The sequence below is a fragment of the Anticarsia gemmatalis genome, chromosome 8 (assembly GCF_050436995.1).
Source record: "Anticarsia gemmatalis isolate Benzon Research Colony breed Stoneville strain chromosome 8, ilAntGemm2 primary, whole genome shotgun sequence".
NCBI classification, from domain to species: Eukaryota; Metazoa; Arthropoda; class Insecta; order Lepidoptera; family Erebidae; genus Anticarsia; species Anticarsia gemmatalis.
This window is the reverse complement of record NC_134752.1, coordinates 10,997,349-11,017,582: the sequence shown is the minus strand read 5'-3', so window position 1 is coordinate 11,017,582 and position 20,234 is coordinate 10,997,349. Positions and strand designations below refer to the sequence as shown.

General features: G+C 35.0%; 1 protein-coding gene across 1 annotated transcript; it reads left to right on the top strand.

The window, feature by feature from the left end:
- The first annotated feature begins 440 nt into the window (after window positions 1–440).
- Window positions 441–9,222, top strand: Sec15 (exocyst complex component Sec15). The gene is made up of 16 exons (XM_076117733.1): window positions 441–617; window positions 770–916; window positions 1,138–1,243; window positions 1,568–1,706; window positions 2,169–2,349; window positions 2,609–2,684; window positions 2,802–2,943; window positions 3,329–3,622; window positions 4,047–4,182; window positions 4,329–4,414; window positions 4,837–5,047; window positions 5,402–5,494; window positions 5,727–5,841; window positions 6,069–6,165; window positions 6,811–7,011; window positions 7,465–9,222. Exons 1-16 carry the CDS (start codon window positions 597–599, stop codon window positions 7,706–7,708), a joined length of 2,289 nt encoding a protein of 762 aa, XP_075973848.1. The 5' UTR covers window positions 441–596; the 3' UTR covers window positions 7,709–9,222.
- Window positions 9,223–20,234: the final 11,012 nt, after the last annotated feature.

Here is a 20,234-nt window from a genome sequence, read left to right as displayed (position 1 = left end):
AACGGTTGCCATATAATATTATTATTTTCATTCAAAGCTGTTATAAAATTGCATTGAATACATTTTTATTATCATTTAACTCATTATTGGCCAATGGGAATATAACCAAACCATTTTATGAAAATTTTAAAGATAAATTCTTATTTTTCTAACGATAATAGTTAAATCACGGGTTAAATGAAAAATAGGTCTAGGACAAAGGACTTTAGACTTTATCTATCAAGCAACTTTTATTAGACGTTTCATTCTACGTTTGTTGTATTATAATAAAGTCCTTCTAATATCTCTCAAGACAATAAACCACTATTTTATTTTAAATGCAATTTCTTACTGTATTCATTTTCTAAACAGTCTGAAATAGACGAATGTCAAAATTATTTTACTATTGTTTATAATTGTCTAAACTCTAACGGAACGTAATAGTCAATGTCATTGTCAAATGTCAAATCGAAAACCTAACAATAAAAATAATTTTATTTTAGGAATAATTTGGTAAACTAGAGTAATTTATCATATTTTCTTAAAGTGAAATTCTTGCTTTCATGAACAATACATATGAGCATACGGAGTAACTACCACTAAAGCGATTAATAACGATGACGAACGCCACGATACAGGTAGACACCCACTTTCAGTTTCTCTGCAATTTATTGCTTTTGCTCATTTATTTAGCTCTCACTTTGAGCAATACGATTATTGTCACTCTTATACGTTGGTATTAATGAAATTGTACATGCTGATAGGAAATGCTATGTATTTATATTTGCAGGAAATCGAAGGAATAGACGACTACTGGGGCCCGGCATTCCGTTCCATATATGAAGGCGAAGGGCACGAAGCGTTTGTACATCAACTTGACGAGCGTATAAAACAACATGACAAAGAAATTGAGAAACTTTGTAATTTTCATTATCAGGTAAAATTAACAAAAAATAAGTATTTTTCCACGCATCAACATTTTGTTGAGATAAAATGTTTTGAATTCAATACCTAGATAGTCATACTCACACTCTATTTACTCGTAAGGGTAGACAGAGACCAAAGAACAAAAATAAGAAGTTGTTTGAATTTTGATACATTACTTTAGTCAAATGAAAATCTTTAACAATTTTTTATTGATGTGGCTTATAATTTCAGGGTTTCATAGACTCGATCCGTGAGCTACTGCAAGTGAGGTCACATGCTGAAGAACTGCATGCAGATATATCCAATGTTGATGCTAATGTCAAAGAGACCACAGAAAGTAAGTATTGAAATATGTAACTATTTACAATAATTTCAACAATCTGCCAAAAATTCATAATGGTGTATGATTTGAATCTTTAAAGGTTTTCATTAGCAAGTGGTCTAGATAAAAAAAAGTAGGTACTTTTTACTGCTTACTATTTGACCTTAAAGAATTTAGGTGTGGAAAGGAGAATGGAAATCCAAATCACATGTATCCAAATAGTTTTTTTGCATTTATTGTGATTTAAAAGTTATGTTTAATTGTGATATGATACATAGGTAAAAAGATTAATAATAAATGACTCAGGTATGAGATGAATCAATAATATTTTTCTTGTAGATCTGTGTGTGAAAGCAGAAGAGTTGATCAGAGCCCGTCGAGTGGAGCTCAATATTGCTGCTACTATTGAGAAGATGGAACTCTGTCTGCCATTGCTTACTACTTACTCCAAGCTCAAGTCACAGGTTGAAGCTAAGAGGTGAATGTTTTGTGTATATTTTGCTGTTATCTGTGCATTTGCAATAATATTATTGGTTCCAGCACCTAAGGTTTCTTGGATTTAGCAATTAAGGTTCTACAAATCTCTCAGTAAATTCTTAGTATTACTGTAAGAATGATAATTATTGTTGGCACAATGCTCAGGAGGCAATTCCGAGCATCATTACTTACTGAACAGCTGATTAATAATTGGCTATTGAAATTGAAAATGCTTGAAATTGACTATTGAAATAATCTAGCAGTTATTTGCATTTATTTATTCATCACAAAATAAATGAATGATGTTATTCTGACATAACATGAGACATTATGGTAGAATTTAAAACTAATGATCACTAATAACTAACTGTGGAGTCAGTGTGGTCATCGCATGTTTCTTGTATGGAGGTAAAATTTTAATGTCATCAATTTTGATTAACTTATATTTTAAATTGTTATACAGGTATTACCCAGCACTGAAGACCTTAGAACAGTTGGAACATGTGTTGTTGCCGCGCGTGGGTCCTTACAAGTGGTGCGCTCAGATCTCCGCAGACATCCCGCGACTGCGCCAGGCGATACAAGACGCCTCTATGGCAGACCTTAGGGACTTCCTCGAGAATATACGCAAGCTTAGTCCACAGGTAAGAGAAGTATAAGCTAATGTCATACTTTAATTTTGTTATTTTTTGATGGAAGCAATATAGAACCAAAAAGTTTTTAATTTGATGTACTTTTTACTTACTTAAGAGAATTAATAGTCTAATTCAAAGCCTAGAAAAATAAGACATTAATTTCAGTATGTTAAGTTAGTAAATTGGTAAAGTCCTAAAGCATTTGAAAAGCATCTTATGTAGAAGCGAATTATTTTAACATATTAAAATGGCTTACACATTGTTTCAGGTTGGCGCAATGGCTTTGAAACAAACACAAGAAATGCTTGGCAGAAACCTGGCCAGTATTGTCAAAAATAAAAAAGGTAAGTTAAAGAGAAAGTGAAGAATTTTTTGTGGATAGAATAATCAGGTCATTATGCCATCAACCCATGAGTAGTTCTAACAAGATATTATTACATATTTATTTTATTTGTTTCTAGATATGGCAGTTCTTGGTATATCAGCGAAAGAAAACACAGGTCCTCAGTGTCCTCATGAGTTGGTAGACTTCAGTCCATTGCACAGATGTCTCCATATTCACAGTGTGTTGGGTGCTAAGAATGATTTCATTGATTACTACAGGTGACTGCTTTTATCTCATTTTAACGACTATTCTGACTAAAATTATCAATTGTAACACCTGTCGCCTTCAAATAGTTGTTTCAATACCTAGAATGAAAATTTTACAATTTTATAATAGTCGAATAACCTTTAACAAACATCTAGGGTTCTACTCCAACCATATAGAATTCTTAGTAGGCTCAATAGACTTACTCCCGGTTTCTGTGGTACATTTAGCGATAGTTTATCTATTCAATAATGTTTAAGCTCATATAAAAATGTTAGCTTGAATAGATAAACTACCGTTAAATGGTACTCGGAAACCGAACATTAATGGCTTATTGCTTGAAATATTTATGTTTAACATATTTCTAAAAAATAATCAAATCATTCTTCGTACCTACAGATCTCAACGCAAACAGCAAGCGCGTCTCGTCCTGATACCCGCATCAACAAACTTACACGACTCTATCCAAGGCGTAAAGAACTACCTCAACGCGGTTCTCGGCTTCTTCATCCTCGAGGAGCACTTGCTCAGTGCGGGCGCCGGCCTGGTCTCCAAAGACTGGCTGCTAGACATGTGGGGCATGTCTGTGACCAAAGTAGCCTCCACGCTCAGGACTAACACGTCGCTTATCACTGACCCTACTCTCATGTTGAGCATTAAACACCAGATTATGCTGTTTATTAATACTTTGAAGTGAGTATTTGTTTTGTAATGACGTATCTATCAGATTTACTATTTGATACTTATCCATAAGTCGTGCAACAGGCCTTAAGTCTATTAACCACTAATTAAAGTTGTATGTCACACTAGATTTTGAGTCAGTAAGTTAGTAAATGTTAGACCAACTGGTCAACCAATACCACGTTCGTAGCCGAGTACGTATAGATTACGTGTACGTGTACGTGCACGTACTTGCTGTAACATATAAAATTGTATATGGTGCTATGTATTTATAGCACTATATACAATTATTGTATATGGTTTATACCACTGCTAGTTATCTTTACAATTTAAAATGTTTTCATTGTTCGAATGTCTTATTTTTACTTAAACTAGTATATAACATCAGTATAGATTGTGTCGTGTTGATACTAAAATAATATGTGTTCTTGTACAGATGTTACGGTCTCCCGACGGACCCGCTACCATTATTACTGCAAGAGATGGCGGAACATTACACAGAAGTGTTGATGCAACGATGGGTCGTCGTATTCAGAGATATACTGGACAATGCCTCCTTCCTGCCTATCGAGGTAAACATCTCTTATTATAATTATTTATAACTTAATTTTTCTTTTGGAATGCCACAGAACTAACGCTTCATGAAAAATAGTCGTGTTAGACTCCTAAGTATTTTGTAAAATTAATAGATGATACGTAAATTTACTATTGTTGGCAGGTGGAGACTCAAGATCAGTTCGATGGAGTAATGGACACGTTCCCGTACGACAACGATGAACTAGAAACGCAACCTTTTCCGAGAAAGTAAGTAATTTATGACTGTCATCATAGACTTTATTTAGTATTATAATCTGAGTATTATCCTGCGTACACGTTCGTATACGAATCTGTTAATACAGCGTTTAACGGGCCCAGATGAGAATAACGTGTAATGTAATCTATCATGTAATGTTACATGAATTCGATGTGTGGACGGCACTGACAAATTACAAGCGTTACAAGAAACGTTCGTAGCGTCGCCGACAAGTAGAATTTTATTTGTTGTGGGGCTTTGGCCACAATACGCTTAATAGATGAACAATGTGAAACTGTATACAACCAACCATAACATGGCTTTGTAAACCACTGGTACACGCAACGATTGCGGCATGATTAATTAATTATAATTTAATTTGTAGTTATTATTCCAAAGTACCTATTTTTCTAATAACATGCAACTCCTGCAGGTTCCCATTCTCATCAATAGTACCGGCAGTATACGTGCAAGTGAAGGAGTTCATCTACGCGTGGCTCAAGTACTCGGCTGGCTTGGGGCTGGGCGGCGGGCGGAGGGCCGCGGCCGCCAGGCACTCCGCCTCGCTGCTACTGAGCAGGTCTTTTACTGGGTGTCTGTCTGCGCTGTTTAGAAGACCACTACCGTTGATGCAGTTAGTACAGGTAAAGTCGAGTGAAATAGTTATATCATACCATGGGTCAGGTTTTGTGGGTGTGTCGTTCGTGCATGTAAAATTCTGTCATTGCATGCCAGCCCTGTGTTTTGTTTACCATCTATAAAGTTTTACTGATTGTCTAGTACATAGATAAAGGTCCCTTAGCGATTAATAAACATTGATCGATCTCTCTTTTGTTTATATAAAGAGTTTTAACTGTAGCGACATTATCTTGTTTTAATGACATAATATCTTGCCTCCAATTGAATATAACTGAGACTATTCAATTATCCTATTTTCAAATGCGTTTTTCAATAATTTAATTTAAGGAAATACTTAATAATAAATTACCTTGTTACAGATAATAGTCGACACGCAGTACTTAGAAGATGCAACACTGTGTCTATACGAGTTTATCAGCAATATCACTGGCTCAGAACTTGTCACCACTCAGGTAAAACATTATTACACTCTCCTTTAAATATATAGCTATCGGCTATCTAACACTGAAAGAATTTTTCAAATCGGACCAATAGTTCCTGAGATTGGCGCGTTCAAACAAACAAACAAACAAATTCTTTAGCTTTATAATATTAGTATAGATAAGTCTTGTACTCGTACATAAGTTGTCGCCCTTCCAATTATAGGTATTAAGTAGTAAAACTAATGTATTGTTTTTTGTACAGACGGCCGGGAGTATGTTCCAAGCGGCCCGTGATGACGCAGAACAACAGATCTGCGACAAACTGGAGAAGAAAGTCGATGAATTCTTGGATTTGGAGAACTATGACTGGTTGTTAGGTAAATACAATAATATTAAGACCTTTAGCTGACTTTAATTTTTGTATCAATACATAATATGATACAAAATAATATGGACTCAAGGCCTAACCCCTCCCCCTTGTTTGGGAGGAGAGTGAGTGAGGAGACCCTTGCCCTGCAGTGAGAAATTATTAAAAAAAAACATATTATCGGTGAATAAATAATAATTATTACATTGCTATTTTATTGTTGTTTGTAAATTTTAGTGGAGCCAACGGGTCAAGCGTCAGCATTCGTGACGGACATGCTGAGCTACCTGTCTGGAGTACTCACATCATTAGAACAACTGCCAGAACGAGCACGGTAAGAGAGTTCTCATATCGCTTGTATATTTGACAACCATGTGACATGTAGTGCTAACGTGCGCGTCTTTGTACGTGGACGTTAAAACTAGCAGATGCACGTTATCGCACTTTAACTATTGTGCTACATAACTCTTCATACCAATAGTCTTGGCTTTTTACTGTCTGGCTGTTATTTAGAATTCTATCAAGCAAAGCAATTTTTATGTACCTACTAGCTGACTCGCGCAACTTCGTTTGCGTCACATAAGAGAGAATGCGTCAAAATTTTCTTTACTCGTACTCTGCTCCTATTGGTCGTAGCGTGATGATGATGCATGATATATAGCCTATAGGCTTCCTCGATAAATGGGCTATCTAACACTGAAAGAAGTTTTTTTAAACGTTTTTTTTAAACGGACCAGTAGTGCCTGAGATTAGCGCGTTCAAACAAACAAACAAACTCTTCAGCTTTATAAAATTAGTATAGATGTAAATTTCTTATCATTGTTCTTTAAAAGCTCATCTTTATGAGCTGTCCAGTGTCCATTCCCATTCACTTATTAAGAATAATCTGTGGATAACCCTACAGTGTTACATAATATGTTTCATGTACAAAAAAAAATCTTCAAAATATGGTATTTTAGACCCACTCTTTTATCCCCAGTGTGGCAGCCGTCCGTGCAGCAACAAACCGCATAGCGACCCGTCTCCGTAACTTACTACTAGACCCGGCGGTGAAGCAGATATCATCGGGAGCGCTGGATCAGCTCAACTTGGACGTTATACAGTGCGAACAGTTCGCGGCCGGGGAGCCCGTGCCCGGGTTAAAGGAGGGAGAGCTGCTTGAACATTTCGCTAGCCTTAGGTAAGATAGAACTATAGACTTGAAGTAGGTGTGCACGTCATTCGGCTGTACGTGTACGTGAAACGTATACGTGCACAGTTTTCGCAAAGTTGATTTCCTTAAGTCTAATCTTTCGTCTGCGGTCTGCTCGCTATGATGAGCGGGAATAAAAAGGCAACTATTTGTTATTTCAGCATAGGAACTAAAATCTGTGTACCATTTTTATCGTAACAGAGTGATATGGCGTGTTTTGTAGGGCTTAAATATTATTATGTTTCCTTCTCTCTTTTAACTTGTGGATAACACTACTTCTTCTTTTTGAAGTCCGTACATTTTTCAGCCAATCCCCCTTTATTTTTGCTAGCAAGACGATCAAAACAGTCAATAGTAGCTTATGTCAGCAACTTTTTCATTAGCCTATTTGTCGTGCCACATTCCATGACAAGTATTTTCAATCGTACATCTTTTCTATAGACAACTCCTCGACCTCATCACCGGCTGGGACTGGTCATCATACCTCCACGACGTGGGCATCGAAGGTGGTAAGTACGCGCTAGTGACTCCGCGCGACGCCGCCACACTGCTCGAGAAACTCAAGGAAGCTGAGCAGAAGTCTTCTGTCTTCTCCGTCCTTAAGAAGAATGAAAGAGACAGGAGGAAGTTGCTTGATACCGTCTTGAAACAATTGAAGCAACTGCAAAACCAAGATGGATCGTGAATTGGAGTTTAAAGGTATTATATTAACGTCTTAGTCAGTTTTTTTGTTTGTAAAAGACATTATTGAAATATTTGGAAGTTGGTACAGTAAAAAAATTATTATAATATTTTGTCTGAGTAAGATTCATTATGGTGTAAAAATCATTAAAAATGTATTTGGTTTTAAAAAGTACTGATTAATAACCTAAAATTTGGATTGTATTGGTTCAAGTTCAATTTGGTATTTTCTTTGTTATTCGCAATTTAATATAGTTTTAGTTGAAATCTGATAACAGAAATCTGTAGTTTGATGTGTATACTGTATAGGATTCAGAATCGATGAGTAAACCCATTAAGTTTTCAGTTTTATTGTCAGTATATTATTTGTAAGAAAGTTAATAAGAAAAATAATGACATTATTTTAAATAATGAGGTATTAAAGATGGCCTTAAGAGTTAAAGGGAAAGTTAAATATAGGAAAGGGTTAGAAATAGTCGGTTGGGTGACACTCATAAATACCCGCCGGTGTTTTATAGTGAGACTTTACTTGGATATTTGTGTTTGCGTATTTAGTCCGCTCAAAAAAGCAAGTGTAGAGTGCGTGAGAGGGATCCTAAGAAATTTCTTCAGAAATTGGTTCAGGATGCTTAGAGAATAAACATACCAAAAATCCCCGCCTCTAGGGGGGGCGCCGGAGTGGGGGGAGGGGGTTAAAGTTCCCATTTTTTAGTTTTTCACTAATATCTTTAAAACGGTTCGTCGTAGAGAAAAAGTGTCTTCTACATAATGAAAGATGATAAAATTGTCTACAACTTTTGTTATACACACTTTATCGAAATTCTCATCAGTTTTCGAGCATCGCGCTCCGAAATAGTTAAAATGAATGTTTTTGATCCTGAGTAAGTGTCATAAATGCGAAACTTTGCTTTTGCTTAACTTCGGAACTAAATGACCTACAGACTTGAAATTATGGATTTTAATTATGTGGTTATCGCTTACTGGACAACTAAATTTTCAGCGTTCTGGTCTCATTTACTCTCATGAAGAATTAAAGAGACAAAACTGCTTTTTGTAAACAAGATAACAGTGCCACCTAGCAGTCACGGTTGAGACTAGGTACCTGTATTTTTTTAGTTGACTAGTTTCAATGAAACTGGCCGCTGTATATCGGCTAGGAAGACATTATTATCTTTTGGTAATTAGTTCTTTTGACAAAATGATTTATGTCTTGATGTTTAGTAATTTGTTATATGACAGTCCCGCCCCTATTTTGCATTACGCATTATACATACATAAAATCACGCTTTATTCCCATAGGGGTAGGCAGAGACCAGACAAAACAAACTAATACGCAAACTCAAGTATATAAATGAAGTCTCACATTTATGTTAGTCTTTGTAAATAGTTTTAACATGTTATAATGTATTGTAGAAGTAATATTGTACAATATGCCTTATCAGCGTAGTGATAGAAGCATTTATATTAGACTAGAAGTATGAAATGTTTATTGATTTGAATAAATTATTTATTGTATAATTTTGTTTTTTTACTTGTGAATCGTAACCATTTGATTGTTGTATTTCGTACTCGTGATCAGCATTATAACTTTAGGTTTAGTCTTTCGTTTATCAATATAGGTCTCTACTCTCTTCATAAAACACTGTGCATTTATTTAAATACATACATACTATCACGCCATTTTCCTATATTATGTATATAAAAATACATGTTGTCGAATATTTGGACGATTATACTTACTATTCTCTATAGGTGGTGTAGGTACGGCTTGTTTTCTAATAAGCGTACGCGCCCGTATACCTACGCACGTATACGTTTTATACCAATATCTAAATTAAATCTTGTATCAAATTCGCAAACAAGATACGTAATCCACATCGAATAAAATAAAAAGTAAACGCATTTTTTATAAACACCTAAAGGCGCTTAAATAAAAACTTTTTATACGAAAAACATGACGCAAGATATGATATAATCGTCTAATTAGAACAACAAATGGTTTACAAGCTAACAATAAAAGTAGACAGATTGCGCCACGGTACAATATCTAGATCGTTGATCGTATCGGGCGCCGGAGTCGATCTGCGGTGCGCTCGCAAGGTCCCCAATATAAGGACCTTCGCCACGGGTCACATACACATACCTCTCGTATTAGCAATGATCTTATAAATAGATTTAAGGTCTGTTAGTTTGACATGTATTTATAGACATTAAGAAATTATTTTACTTTTATTTTCGGAGAACTTTAAAACAGGCTTTCATTTTTCCACGTTTACTCACTTAAGGATATGATGTGGTCGGAAAATTCGGACGTCAAATTCGATACTTACTAATGAGAATACTATACATACACCAGTTCTCTATACTTAACCAATGGGACAGTCCACAGAGCAGGGATCGGCATCTGAAAGAATGACTGATATAATCGAGCGCTCTTGAATTTCCCAAAGGAAAAGCAGCCCTCCACATTAGTCCACATTTGCTTGTTGCGTGTAGTCGTAGCTCAAAACCACCCATGAAACGTCACTCACGTCACATTCTACAACTTGTATCATGTCAACCAAGACAGTTAGGTTCTAAAGTTATTCAAAGTATTCAAGGCTATACATATGTTTATCTAAATCTTAACATTTGAACTTAACCCACACATGTTAGCTTGACAAATGACGCCTCAAATGGCGAAACGTTATCAGATAGCCGCCTTGACTGATCGTGACTGTGAGACTCGCCCACTGCACATGGTTACTGCACGTTGATCCGTTTACTGGTTTAGAATTTAGATGTAGTGCAAAAATGTGCTTTGTATCGCACTGATAAAAGAAATGTTACTGGATGTAATGCATTTAGTTTTTCTTGAATGCGACCACTGAAAGTAAGATTAATAAAAAGTGAAAATTGTAGATCATTTATTTTAATACTTTCGTATTAAAGTGTAGGTGTACTTAGGCTTTTCATTTCATTTTCTGATCATTTTATTACTTTTGTATAAAAATGTACTTAGGTTCTTCATTTCATTTACTTGTCATTTCTTTTATTAGGTGTTATCGTACAAAAAAGTGCTTAGGCTTTTCATTGGATATCATTAATTAAGTTATAAAATAGCAAGCATTCGTATTCGTAAAGCAAAAGTACGCTTCAGTAAATACATTTAGAAATTCTCTTGCACTTTAGTACCTAATTCCCGCAAACTTAGCATTAAGGTAGCCAAGCGAATTTTATTAGGCACAATACAAGGTTAAGTATAGTAAACTAAGTTTTACAGTTACAGTACTGCACAAAGATTATAAATGGTCATGTCTAAAATGTGTATCAGATATGTTGGCCTTGCAAGTTCGTGACCTGCCCCCGACTGGTAACAGCACGGTGAAATTAAACACTGTCTCAGAATAACTCTTAAGACTGACATGGAGATGTTAACCTTCTAATAAAAGTATGGGGGTCTGTTAGACGTAAATAAAAAATATTATTTTTTCGTACTATGCCGGAAGGAAAAAGAACCCAACCCGCACTTGGCCAGCGTGGTGGACTCAGGTCTACCCCTCCCTCATTACGGGAGCAGACCCGTGCCCAGCAGTGAGACATTAATGGGTTAAATTTATTTTATTTATGCGGGAATTAACGCAAACGCATTTTACTTTGTATTATTTGACATTTCGGTGTTTACTGTAATAAGTAGGTATGCAACGTAAACCATAAGCTATTTTACCTACAATATCAAGCTTGAGTGTGAACCAAATACGTTATTTTGTAGATAGATGTATGCTCTACCTAATATACTGCAAGAATTCCATAACCGCTGGCTTCCGTTCCACAAAAACCATAAGTTATTTAAGTGCGGCAAACACATTTGTGTTTGGATGGTTTAGCACAAGTGCGGTCGGCAGACGTTAAACGAGTAAGCAAAATGTAGTTTTTCTTATGATCTATCTTAATTTGTTATGTAACGACGACTTTGTCATCTTTATTTAAGCTTCAGTACATAGTTATACAAACGATCCGCTATCTATCCCTATGCACGCTTAGATCTTTAAAACTATGCATAGGATTTTAATGCCGTTTTATTAAAAGACAGAGTGTTTTGAGTGGAAGCGTTCAAGTGTATAAATTGTAAAGGCTTCTTTGTAAAATAACTTTAAAAAATCGGGCGGGCCGCTAGTTTTAAATACAGTACGTACAGTACAGTACAGTTAGATACATTTGGGTCCAACAGACCCAATATTTTACAATATGTCCAACCATTTCGTCACGGCAATCGTCAGGTTAAACAAATGGCATGTCTGATAGGATAAGCGTTATGAAGTAGTCATGTAATGAACTGAAAGGCAAGCTGGTTGCAGGTTCATTGTGACGGCTAGACTTAGCCTGACGGGTGTCACGAACTAAGACAAATACACTACTGTTGTCGATGCCGGCGTTTGACGATGTCTGCTGCCCTAATTACATTAGTGTGCGCGAATGATCGGCCAATTAATGTGAATTTTGATTCCGATAGTTGCGAGTGACTTTAATCATGCATGAGTGAAATGCGAGTCTGTCTATTTTGCTTTTACGACAAACAGATTTTGGGAATTTTCTTGGAGATACAAGAAATGACGAACATTATGTCGGTTACTTTTTACCCGACTGTTCGTCGCAAATGAAGGGTCATGTGTTCCTACATTAATAAAACGGGCGGAGCCGTGAACATAAGGTAGTTACAAATAAATGATTAATTTAAGCAGGCTCTCTCTACATAAATATCTATATAATTTTTTACTTAACCAAATTGATTTCAATTTGCGCCGCATTTTGATAAGAACTAGATGAAAAGTATTTGAAACGAAAATGAAAGGATTACTTTATCTACTTAAAAATCAGCCGTCATAAATAAACGTTATCATTACACGTTATACAGTTAATATTCTGTATGACTCAAAATAAATTCCTGAACAATGACTAAAGTTTCAGAAATTTATCTTTTGGTACCATTAAAATGATTGAACGCTTAATCATCATTTCTCATAAACTACCTCTACTTAAATCAGGGTCACAATTAAATACAGGTTATCAAAACAGATCATTGTTTCTTCTAATGATATATTGTAAACCAATTAAGTAACACATGACCCTCTAAAGCAGAGGCTCCCAACCTTTTGTAACTAACGACCCATATTTTTTTTCTATATCGCAATATGTAGGTCACCAAACTTTGCCATGGCTGGATACTGTATTTTGAATAGCGGTTTCCTGCACTTGGTACTTTCAAGTACAGCGAGTGCTTGACATTTAAAACTTAAAAAAATAGTTAGGTATACGCTAGGGGCGCTGATCAGATTTTCACAAAAAAAATCTCTATGGTTACTCGTACCTATATATCAATAGCCGATAATAAATTCCCTCTCTTCCTTTTCAATGCTATTTATTACAATTTTACTCAAAGGTAAATAAAGGATCTTTCACAGGCACCATATATTATAGTGTGTATATAACTGCGGTTGGTAACCTCTATCTCTATAGAAAAATCTAATAAGTATTTCTTTGGCCGCCACACGACGCCCACTCAGCATTCTATGAGATTAAAATATATGATCTTATCTCACACCTTGTGCAGTCATTGTTACTGTCAGTCGTACAAGCAAGCGATTTGCAAATTATAATTAACTATTTGTGTTGTCAAAATATAACAACTGTTTGTGGGAACAATGATATGTACTTAGTTATTATCGTTATGTCATAAGTTTGGACGCCCATACTTGATATAATATCTATTCTTATGTTTATAGTTTGTTTTTAAAGTTTGGTTTTGCTAGCCTTCAAAGAGCTCATGCTAGGCAACAAACATAGTCCCGGTCGCTATCGTCGAATACGGTAAAGAGGACTTTACTATACTTATGTTTATAGTATTAATATGCCATATCATTGGATACATCGCCAAAGTGCTCGGTTACTCTGTCTGCCCTGTAGCAGGACAGTGGTGGGTTATCTAATTATAATTATCACGGCCACTTGATAAAGATCTGTTAAAATCTCTGGATGCATAAATTCACGTTAATCAATAAAAGTTTCAACTTAACAATGGTACTGCGCATCACTATTTGACGCGTTGATGTCTTTGCTTAGCGAAATAACTGACAAAATGTAGTTTAGTTTATAATAGATTATAAAAATGATGCTGACGAAATTATAGAACATTTCTAATAGCAAAAGAACTATCAGCAAACTGAAATAATATTTACATAATATCATTAACACCGCAATTAGTAATTAAGAACAACAAACTAAGATCAGTAACATGTCTGAGTCAAAACAGAACAATTTGTACAACAGTACTAACTGATCACTGATATGATCTAACTGAATTACACTGGTAAATAACTTTCTATTCAGTCAGCCTGCTGAATCATGGTAAACGTTTGTTTCGAACTGGTTCCGTCTATATGCAATTTTACTAAGTTAGGTCATATTTTTCTTAAGGAATTTTTAATTGGGAGGTTCATAATAATTTCCACAAAGTAAGGCATTTTCTAAAAAAAGTGTATTGTGGCAAAGACGCAAAGATTCTTTAGAAGTTTTTGAGGAATTCCTTTGTATATTTCAGTGTGATGCTTTATATTCTACCAATTTTTCTTTCGTATCCTTAGGAAATTGAAACGGTCAGAATAACATTATTATAGAAGATAGAATCATTACATCGGATAGAAGTAGTATGTACGCAATTTTAATTAACTCGATGCAATTATAACGAACGCCTGATGATACTATCACATCACATATATGGAAAATAATTTGACATTTGATTGACAATTGAAGGTCAGGATTATGATGTACAGAGTTTTATAAATATTTACCTACTTCCTTGAGAAGACCCTTCGCTAAGATGACTGTATGCACTGACATTTAAAATCATTTTCTATAATTCACTTGGCTTTACCCACGTGGAACATCGATCCCCTTCGTGGGAGAATTTCCAATAATCCTCTCTTAATACTCCTCTAAACTTCCTAAGGAAACTTCATACCAAATTTCAACTTTCTGCGCTCAGTAGTTTCGGTTGTGCGTTGTCAGTCAGTCAGTCACTTAGGAACGGAAGAGTTATACATAAATACTGATGAATAAAGAACAATCATTAAAAATATCGTGAAACATCGATTTGTTCCCGGATCCTTATGACGTCAATGCGCATGAGTGCTTTTCATTTCTGTTACATATTTCGCCAAGGCCTTCCGCCCACATCCGTTCTGTCGTGGGAACAGAACCTACTACATGGTATGTATGTATGTATGTATGTATGTATGTATGCATGGTATGTGCTATGTATGTATCGTGTAGGTTATATGTAAATGTAATATGAGATGTAAAGACGGGTAGCTGATCGCTTGATAGCGTTTCGCAATGATGTATTGTATTATTTTTGTTCTGAAGGCTTAAGTTTTTGTGGTTTATAAAGTATCTGGTTACGGGTTTGTGGAACAGTTTAGAGGTCAAGTTACACGGAATAAGGTATAGGATTTATTTACGCATGCGTGTTAGCGTAAGGTTTCCTGCATAAAACAATTTAAAATGGTTATCCTGTTAAGAATCTAGAGCACTAATTAGTCATAGTAATAATGTATGTATGTGTTCAAAATAATAGTTTGTGTATTTAATTATATCTGTCTTCTTCTTTTTCAATCAATGGATTCTTTATGAGTCAGTGATTTCTCAGTACTTAAAAAAGTTCATTCAATTTAAACCATATTTTCCTTTTCTACCACAATCAGGGGCAGTTCGTAAACAAGTTTATTAAGTCATAACAATTTAAACAACATTTCTGTTTTATATTAAACGATCTGGTTTAAAGTAGGCGTCGTTATTATTTTGTATTGAAGGCTGGACACAAAACCGAGACGAACTTGCGATTACTTGCTTGCAAGGTGGGTCACTCAATATATTACGTACGAATCGATCTAATATGATAAGTTTATGTACCTAAGTGTAATAATCTAGTGTTTGTTATGGCCTGTACTGCTGATTAAACTAGATTCTTATTGAAATTGAGATATAGAATGATAGGATAAATCCTTAGTTATAAAGAAATGTAAATGAGTTGCAATACAGGTCTTAAACAAAAAATAGATCTATTAAAAACTTAATACTTAACTCCAGAGTATGGTATTTGGTTTTGTCCGAAATAGAAGTTGCAGTTTCGCTAAGACTAGGGTTTAAGACTAGGGTTTAGGACAAGAGCAATAAACTCAGTTAGCATGCCCTGTTTTTAAACTTCTCTCCACTATAAAGAGGCCATAGACTTTTAACACGACTTGGCTTTTAGACCCTAAAATTATGGATGTAGGGACTTTCAAACTTTAAGACGATTTTTGGGATTTCTTCGTTAAGTATTACACCATGTGATGTAAAATCAGCTGTGATACATAGGTTACTGTGTTACTCACAGAAATCCTTACTCATTCTGATCTTTCCATTCATAAAACAAAGTGCCACCTGTTTTCAGCCAGTGATAATTACTCCTCGTGACCTTACAAAGTCACATTTCCTGAATGTCATTCCGCCATTTTGATTCGCCTGTCATTTATTTACGTAGCATGAAATATGTGACTTTTATACCCATAATAAGTGTAGCATTGTATGTTAAAAATGCAGGTCAAAAGGCGCCATTATTTTGATAAAGGTTGATTTGTTGACATGTAAGGTTTATTGAGCAAGTCGGATATATTGTATCGAGAGCGTGAGTCATGGAGTAAAAACTGTATGTTTGTGAACTTAAGGGTCCGAGGATAACTAGTTTTTGTAATTAAGATTGAATTTTATGTTTAGAATGATAAGTTGGATAACAAATATGCCGTAGCAGACTGATAATTGATTAATAAATAGGTATCGTTTTGCTGTTTTCGTAGTTTTTGAAGGCTAAAAAATCTATTTAATAGAGAAAATTGTATCCCTTCTGAAAGTCGAAATCAATTACGATTCCTGGTATCTCTTAAATTATTTTAGCTGTACCTACTAAATTCTAACAAAATAAAAAACAAATTTTATCCCATACCTTTCTAAAATATTTCTAAAATAAGTTGTTCACCGTCTGACTGATATCTAGCTAATTGGAAGTTTAGTAAATTGCTTAAATCAGTGTGCTTTGGCCATGTACTCAGTAGTAGTACTCACTAATAGTAGTGTCTTATTGAATGCGCCAATACCTCATACCGTTTACCATATATTATAGACATATCATGTAACACGGCACACCCGTCAAAACACTTAAAACAAAGGTGTCTAGCTCATCGACCTTGCAGCGATGGTCTAATCGCCGCTCTAATTATCACTGCTTACTCTTTAACTCGGATTAAATTAATCTTTAGATCGGCTTAAGTAGGTAACTTAATGCTATTGCAATTTTATGTTGAAAATTAACGTTATAAAGTTTTCTTGAAAATTTCTAAAAATAAATAGTAAAGCTAAAGAACAAAATAGCTAGTTGACATTCTATTTTGTTTATGAGGCAATTAAATCATATGTCATCTGAGCCAAATTGTTTTACGTCGTGTCGTGTTGCCTAATCTTTTTCTAATTCAGTATTTTGCTCCACTTGCAATAGAAGGATATCCCTTAACTAAACAACAATACGAAATAATGTCATATTTGTACAGCAACTAATTATGAATCTGTAATCAATTGACCTTGACAAACGAGCAGACACATTTGTAAACCTAAACTAGAATCTAAATATCTAATTGTCAATCTTACGCTATCTCTTCAAATCTGCGCCACACAACACAAACCGGCTGGGCCACAGCACACCTGCTTTTTGCAACACTCTGTGCTACTTATGTGACAAGATCGCTCAAAGAAACGCTATCTATTTGAGAAATTCATAACATGTGCACTGTTGCGACATCAAACGAACCTTTTATGTACCGAAATGTTGGTCTGAGGTTATTCGTGTCGTGTGTAGTAGCTAAATACAATGATGTATAATGCTGTTTAATTGTTAGTGTCTAGTGCGAAGGTTTGAGAAAGGTTGGGCTAAGTTTGTTTATCTCTGAACTGTTAGATTAAGAACGGTGTGCGGTCTATTGTAGGATATCAGATATTCTTTTTATGTAGTTATGTTACAAAAAGAAACAAAATTGAAGAAATTGTCTGAAAGTACAAATTTCAGGATTTACTACTTTATTTTTATACTAATAGGAAGTTGATTTATCCTCGTGTGGTATTAAGGAGATTCCAGATATTTTGAGCTAACATCTTAAAAATATGTTTTTTTTATATTATATATGATAGGCATGGCTTTTTCGCGTTATTTAATACCTTGAATGCATACCTAATTTGCATCAAATCCCGTGTAATTCTAAATCGAGTAAAAAATCCATTTTCATACATTGTTGACGTCTCACTACTACCTGTTTACGCACTAGGTAGTACATTTGAAGTACATTTGTCCCACCACAATAGTGGTCTAAGTTAATTAGTTAAACATTTTGCTAAGGTAAAATAGAGCCTTGGTTAAAATACAATAAGTTTAAATGCTGTTAATTTTGTCTTTTCAGGTCAAGTCTTAAAAAGGTTCACTTCACATATCTATACTAATATTATAAAGCTGAATAGTTTGTTTGTTTGTTTGAACGCACTAATCTCAGGAACTTCTTTGCCGATTTGAAAAATTATTTCAGTGTTAGAAAGCACATTTATCGAGGAAGGCTGGCTATATATCATCACGCTACGACCAAAAGGAGCAGAGAACCAGTAAGAATGTTACAAAAACGGGAAAAAATTTGACCCATTCTCTCTTATGTGACACAAGTGAAGTCGCGCGGGTTAGCTAGTACAATCTATACATACTTGTCTGAATACAATCTCAATTAAACTCGCATGCAAATCAGTTCAGACAATTTACAAGTTGCCTTATTTATCCTTGCTTAAAGAACCTCTTGTCAAGTCTACATACTTGTATTTTATATTATGTAATTATAACATAAGAAATAATAAGTATTGAATAAGATAACTGTGTGCTATATCAACCACTGAGACGTTAATATCTTTGAATGATTCTACGGGATAGATTAATTAATGACCAGCACTTATTTGCAACAACTGGATATTATGCATTTTTATTATGATTTGGCTTGGCTTGACGTTTTACACTAGTTTCGGTCACAATGCTGTTATCAAAATATACAATTCTGTTCTTATTCTATCGTCTTAATTATTAAAATATTAGTGACTAATTCCAATAGTGATTTAATTATCACTTGCTCTAACGGTGAAGGAAAACATCGTGATGAAACCTTGCATGCCTAAAATATGTTTTTAATACATTTATTGAGGGCATGCAAAGTCCCCAACCCACATTTGGCCAGCGTGGCGGACTCAAAACCTGACCCCTCCCTGGTTTAGGTGGAGACCCTTGCCCTGCAGTGGGACAGCATTGGGTTAAAAAATATAATACAATAGTTACTATGGAAAGAATTAAAATACATTTGCTTCTGACACCTTGATCTAGATTTCAAGATGTAAATATTCACTCAAACGTTTATAAACATATTTCACGCACACAGTAATTATACTATTACCTTATTAACCAACTAATGAACATTTAACCCTATGACGTCATACTACTATCTCCTTCGGTTATGCTCTACAAACGCGTTGTATTTCTCATACTCTACATAAAAGATTTTATCTTGGGCTGATTTATAACCTGTTTTTTTAATCTGATAAAGCAATTAGTGATTATTGTTTATTACCCACAGCTTAGCCAGTAGCGCAATTCTCTACAATCGATACTGACGAGAATCGAGAGTTTGACATTTAGAATGTACTGTCAAAATAGTTCTTACGGAGCCCGGTAGAGGCGCTTAACAGATTTTCGTGTAAAATTTCTCGATAACTAGCCGGTTATCGGTAGTTGATAATAGTAGAGCATTGAGCTACAGATCGGGGGGGCTGTCACGTATCTCAGTTGACAACTGTTTGAAAACCACTATGCTGTACATTGTTTTCTCCCTTAGATTATAGTGATTAACACGTTACGTCAAAGTAGCAATGTACTGAATAGTGACTATCAATTTGACGTATACTAGTTGTCAACTGATACGGCATACGCATACGGAGCACTAGACCAACAGTGAGATTATTTACTCAAAGGATTAATTGCTATAAGCAATTAGTGTGTGGTCTTGACATTAAGATCGTCACATCCCCCTTTTACTTATCAATATTTCCTGATCATGACGATTGCATGACATTTTGGCATTTCGAGCTACATAACTAAGCATTATTCTCACGGATTAGAGAGATCATACTGAAGCGAAAAGTTTCATTTATACACAAATTATATAATACAGACTCCTTGCTCTTGTCATGTTTAAAATTTTAAAAGAGAACTAAATAGATACACGTACCATGTATTTTTGTTGTAATATTGTTTATCTTTCTATTTTCACTTTGCTACTTTTGCAACGGCATCTTCGTGACGGTAAATTTGTGCGCCAAGACACGTAGTTTCAATTATAGGAAAGTCCAAGTTATGACACAAAAACTACACTCATTGAGTCACT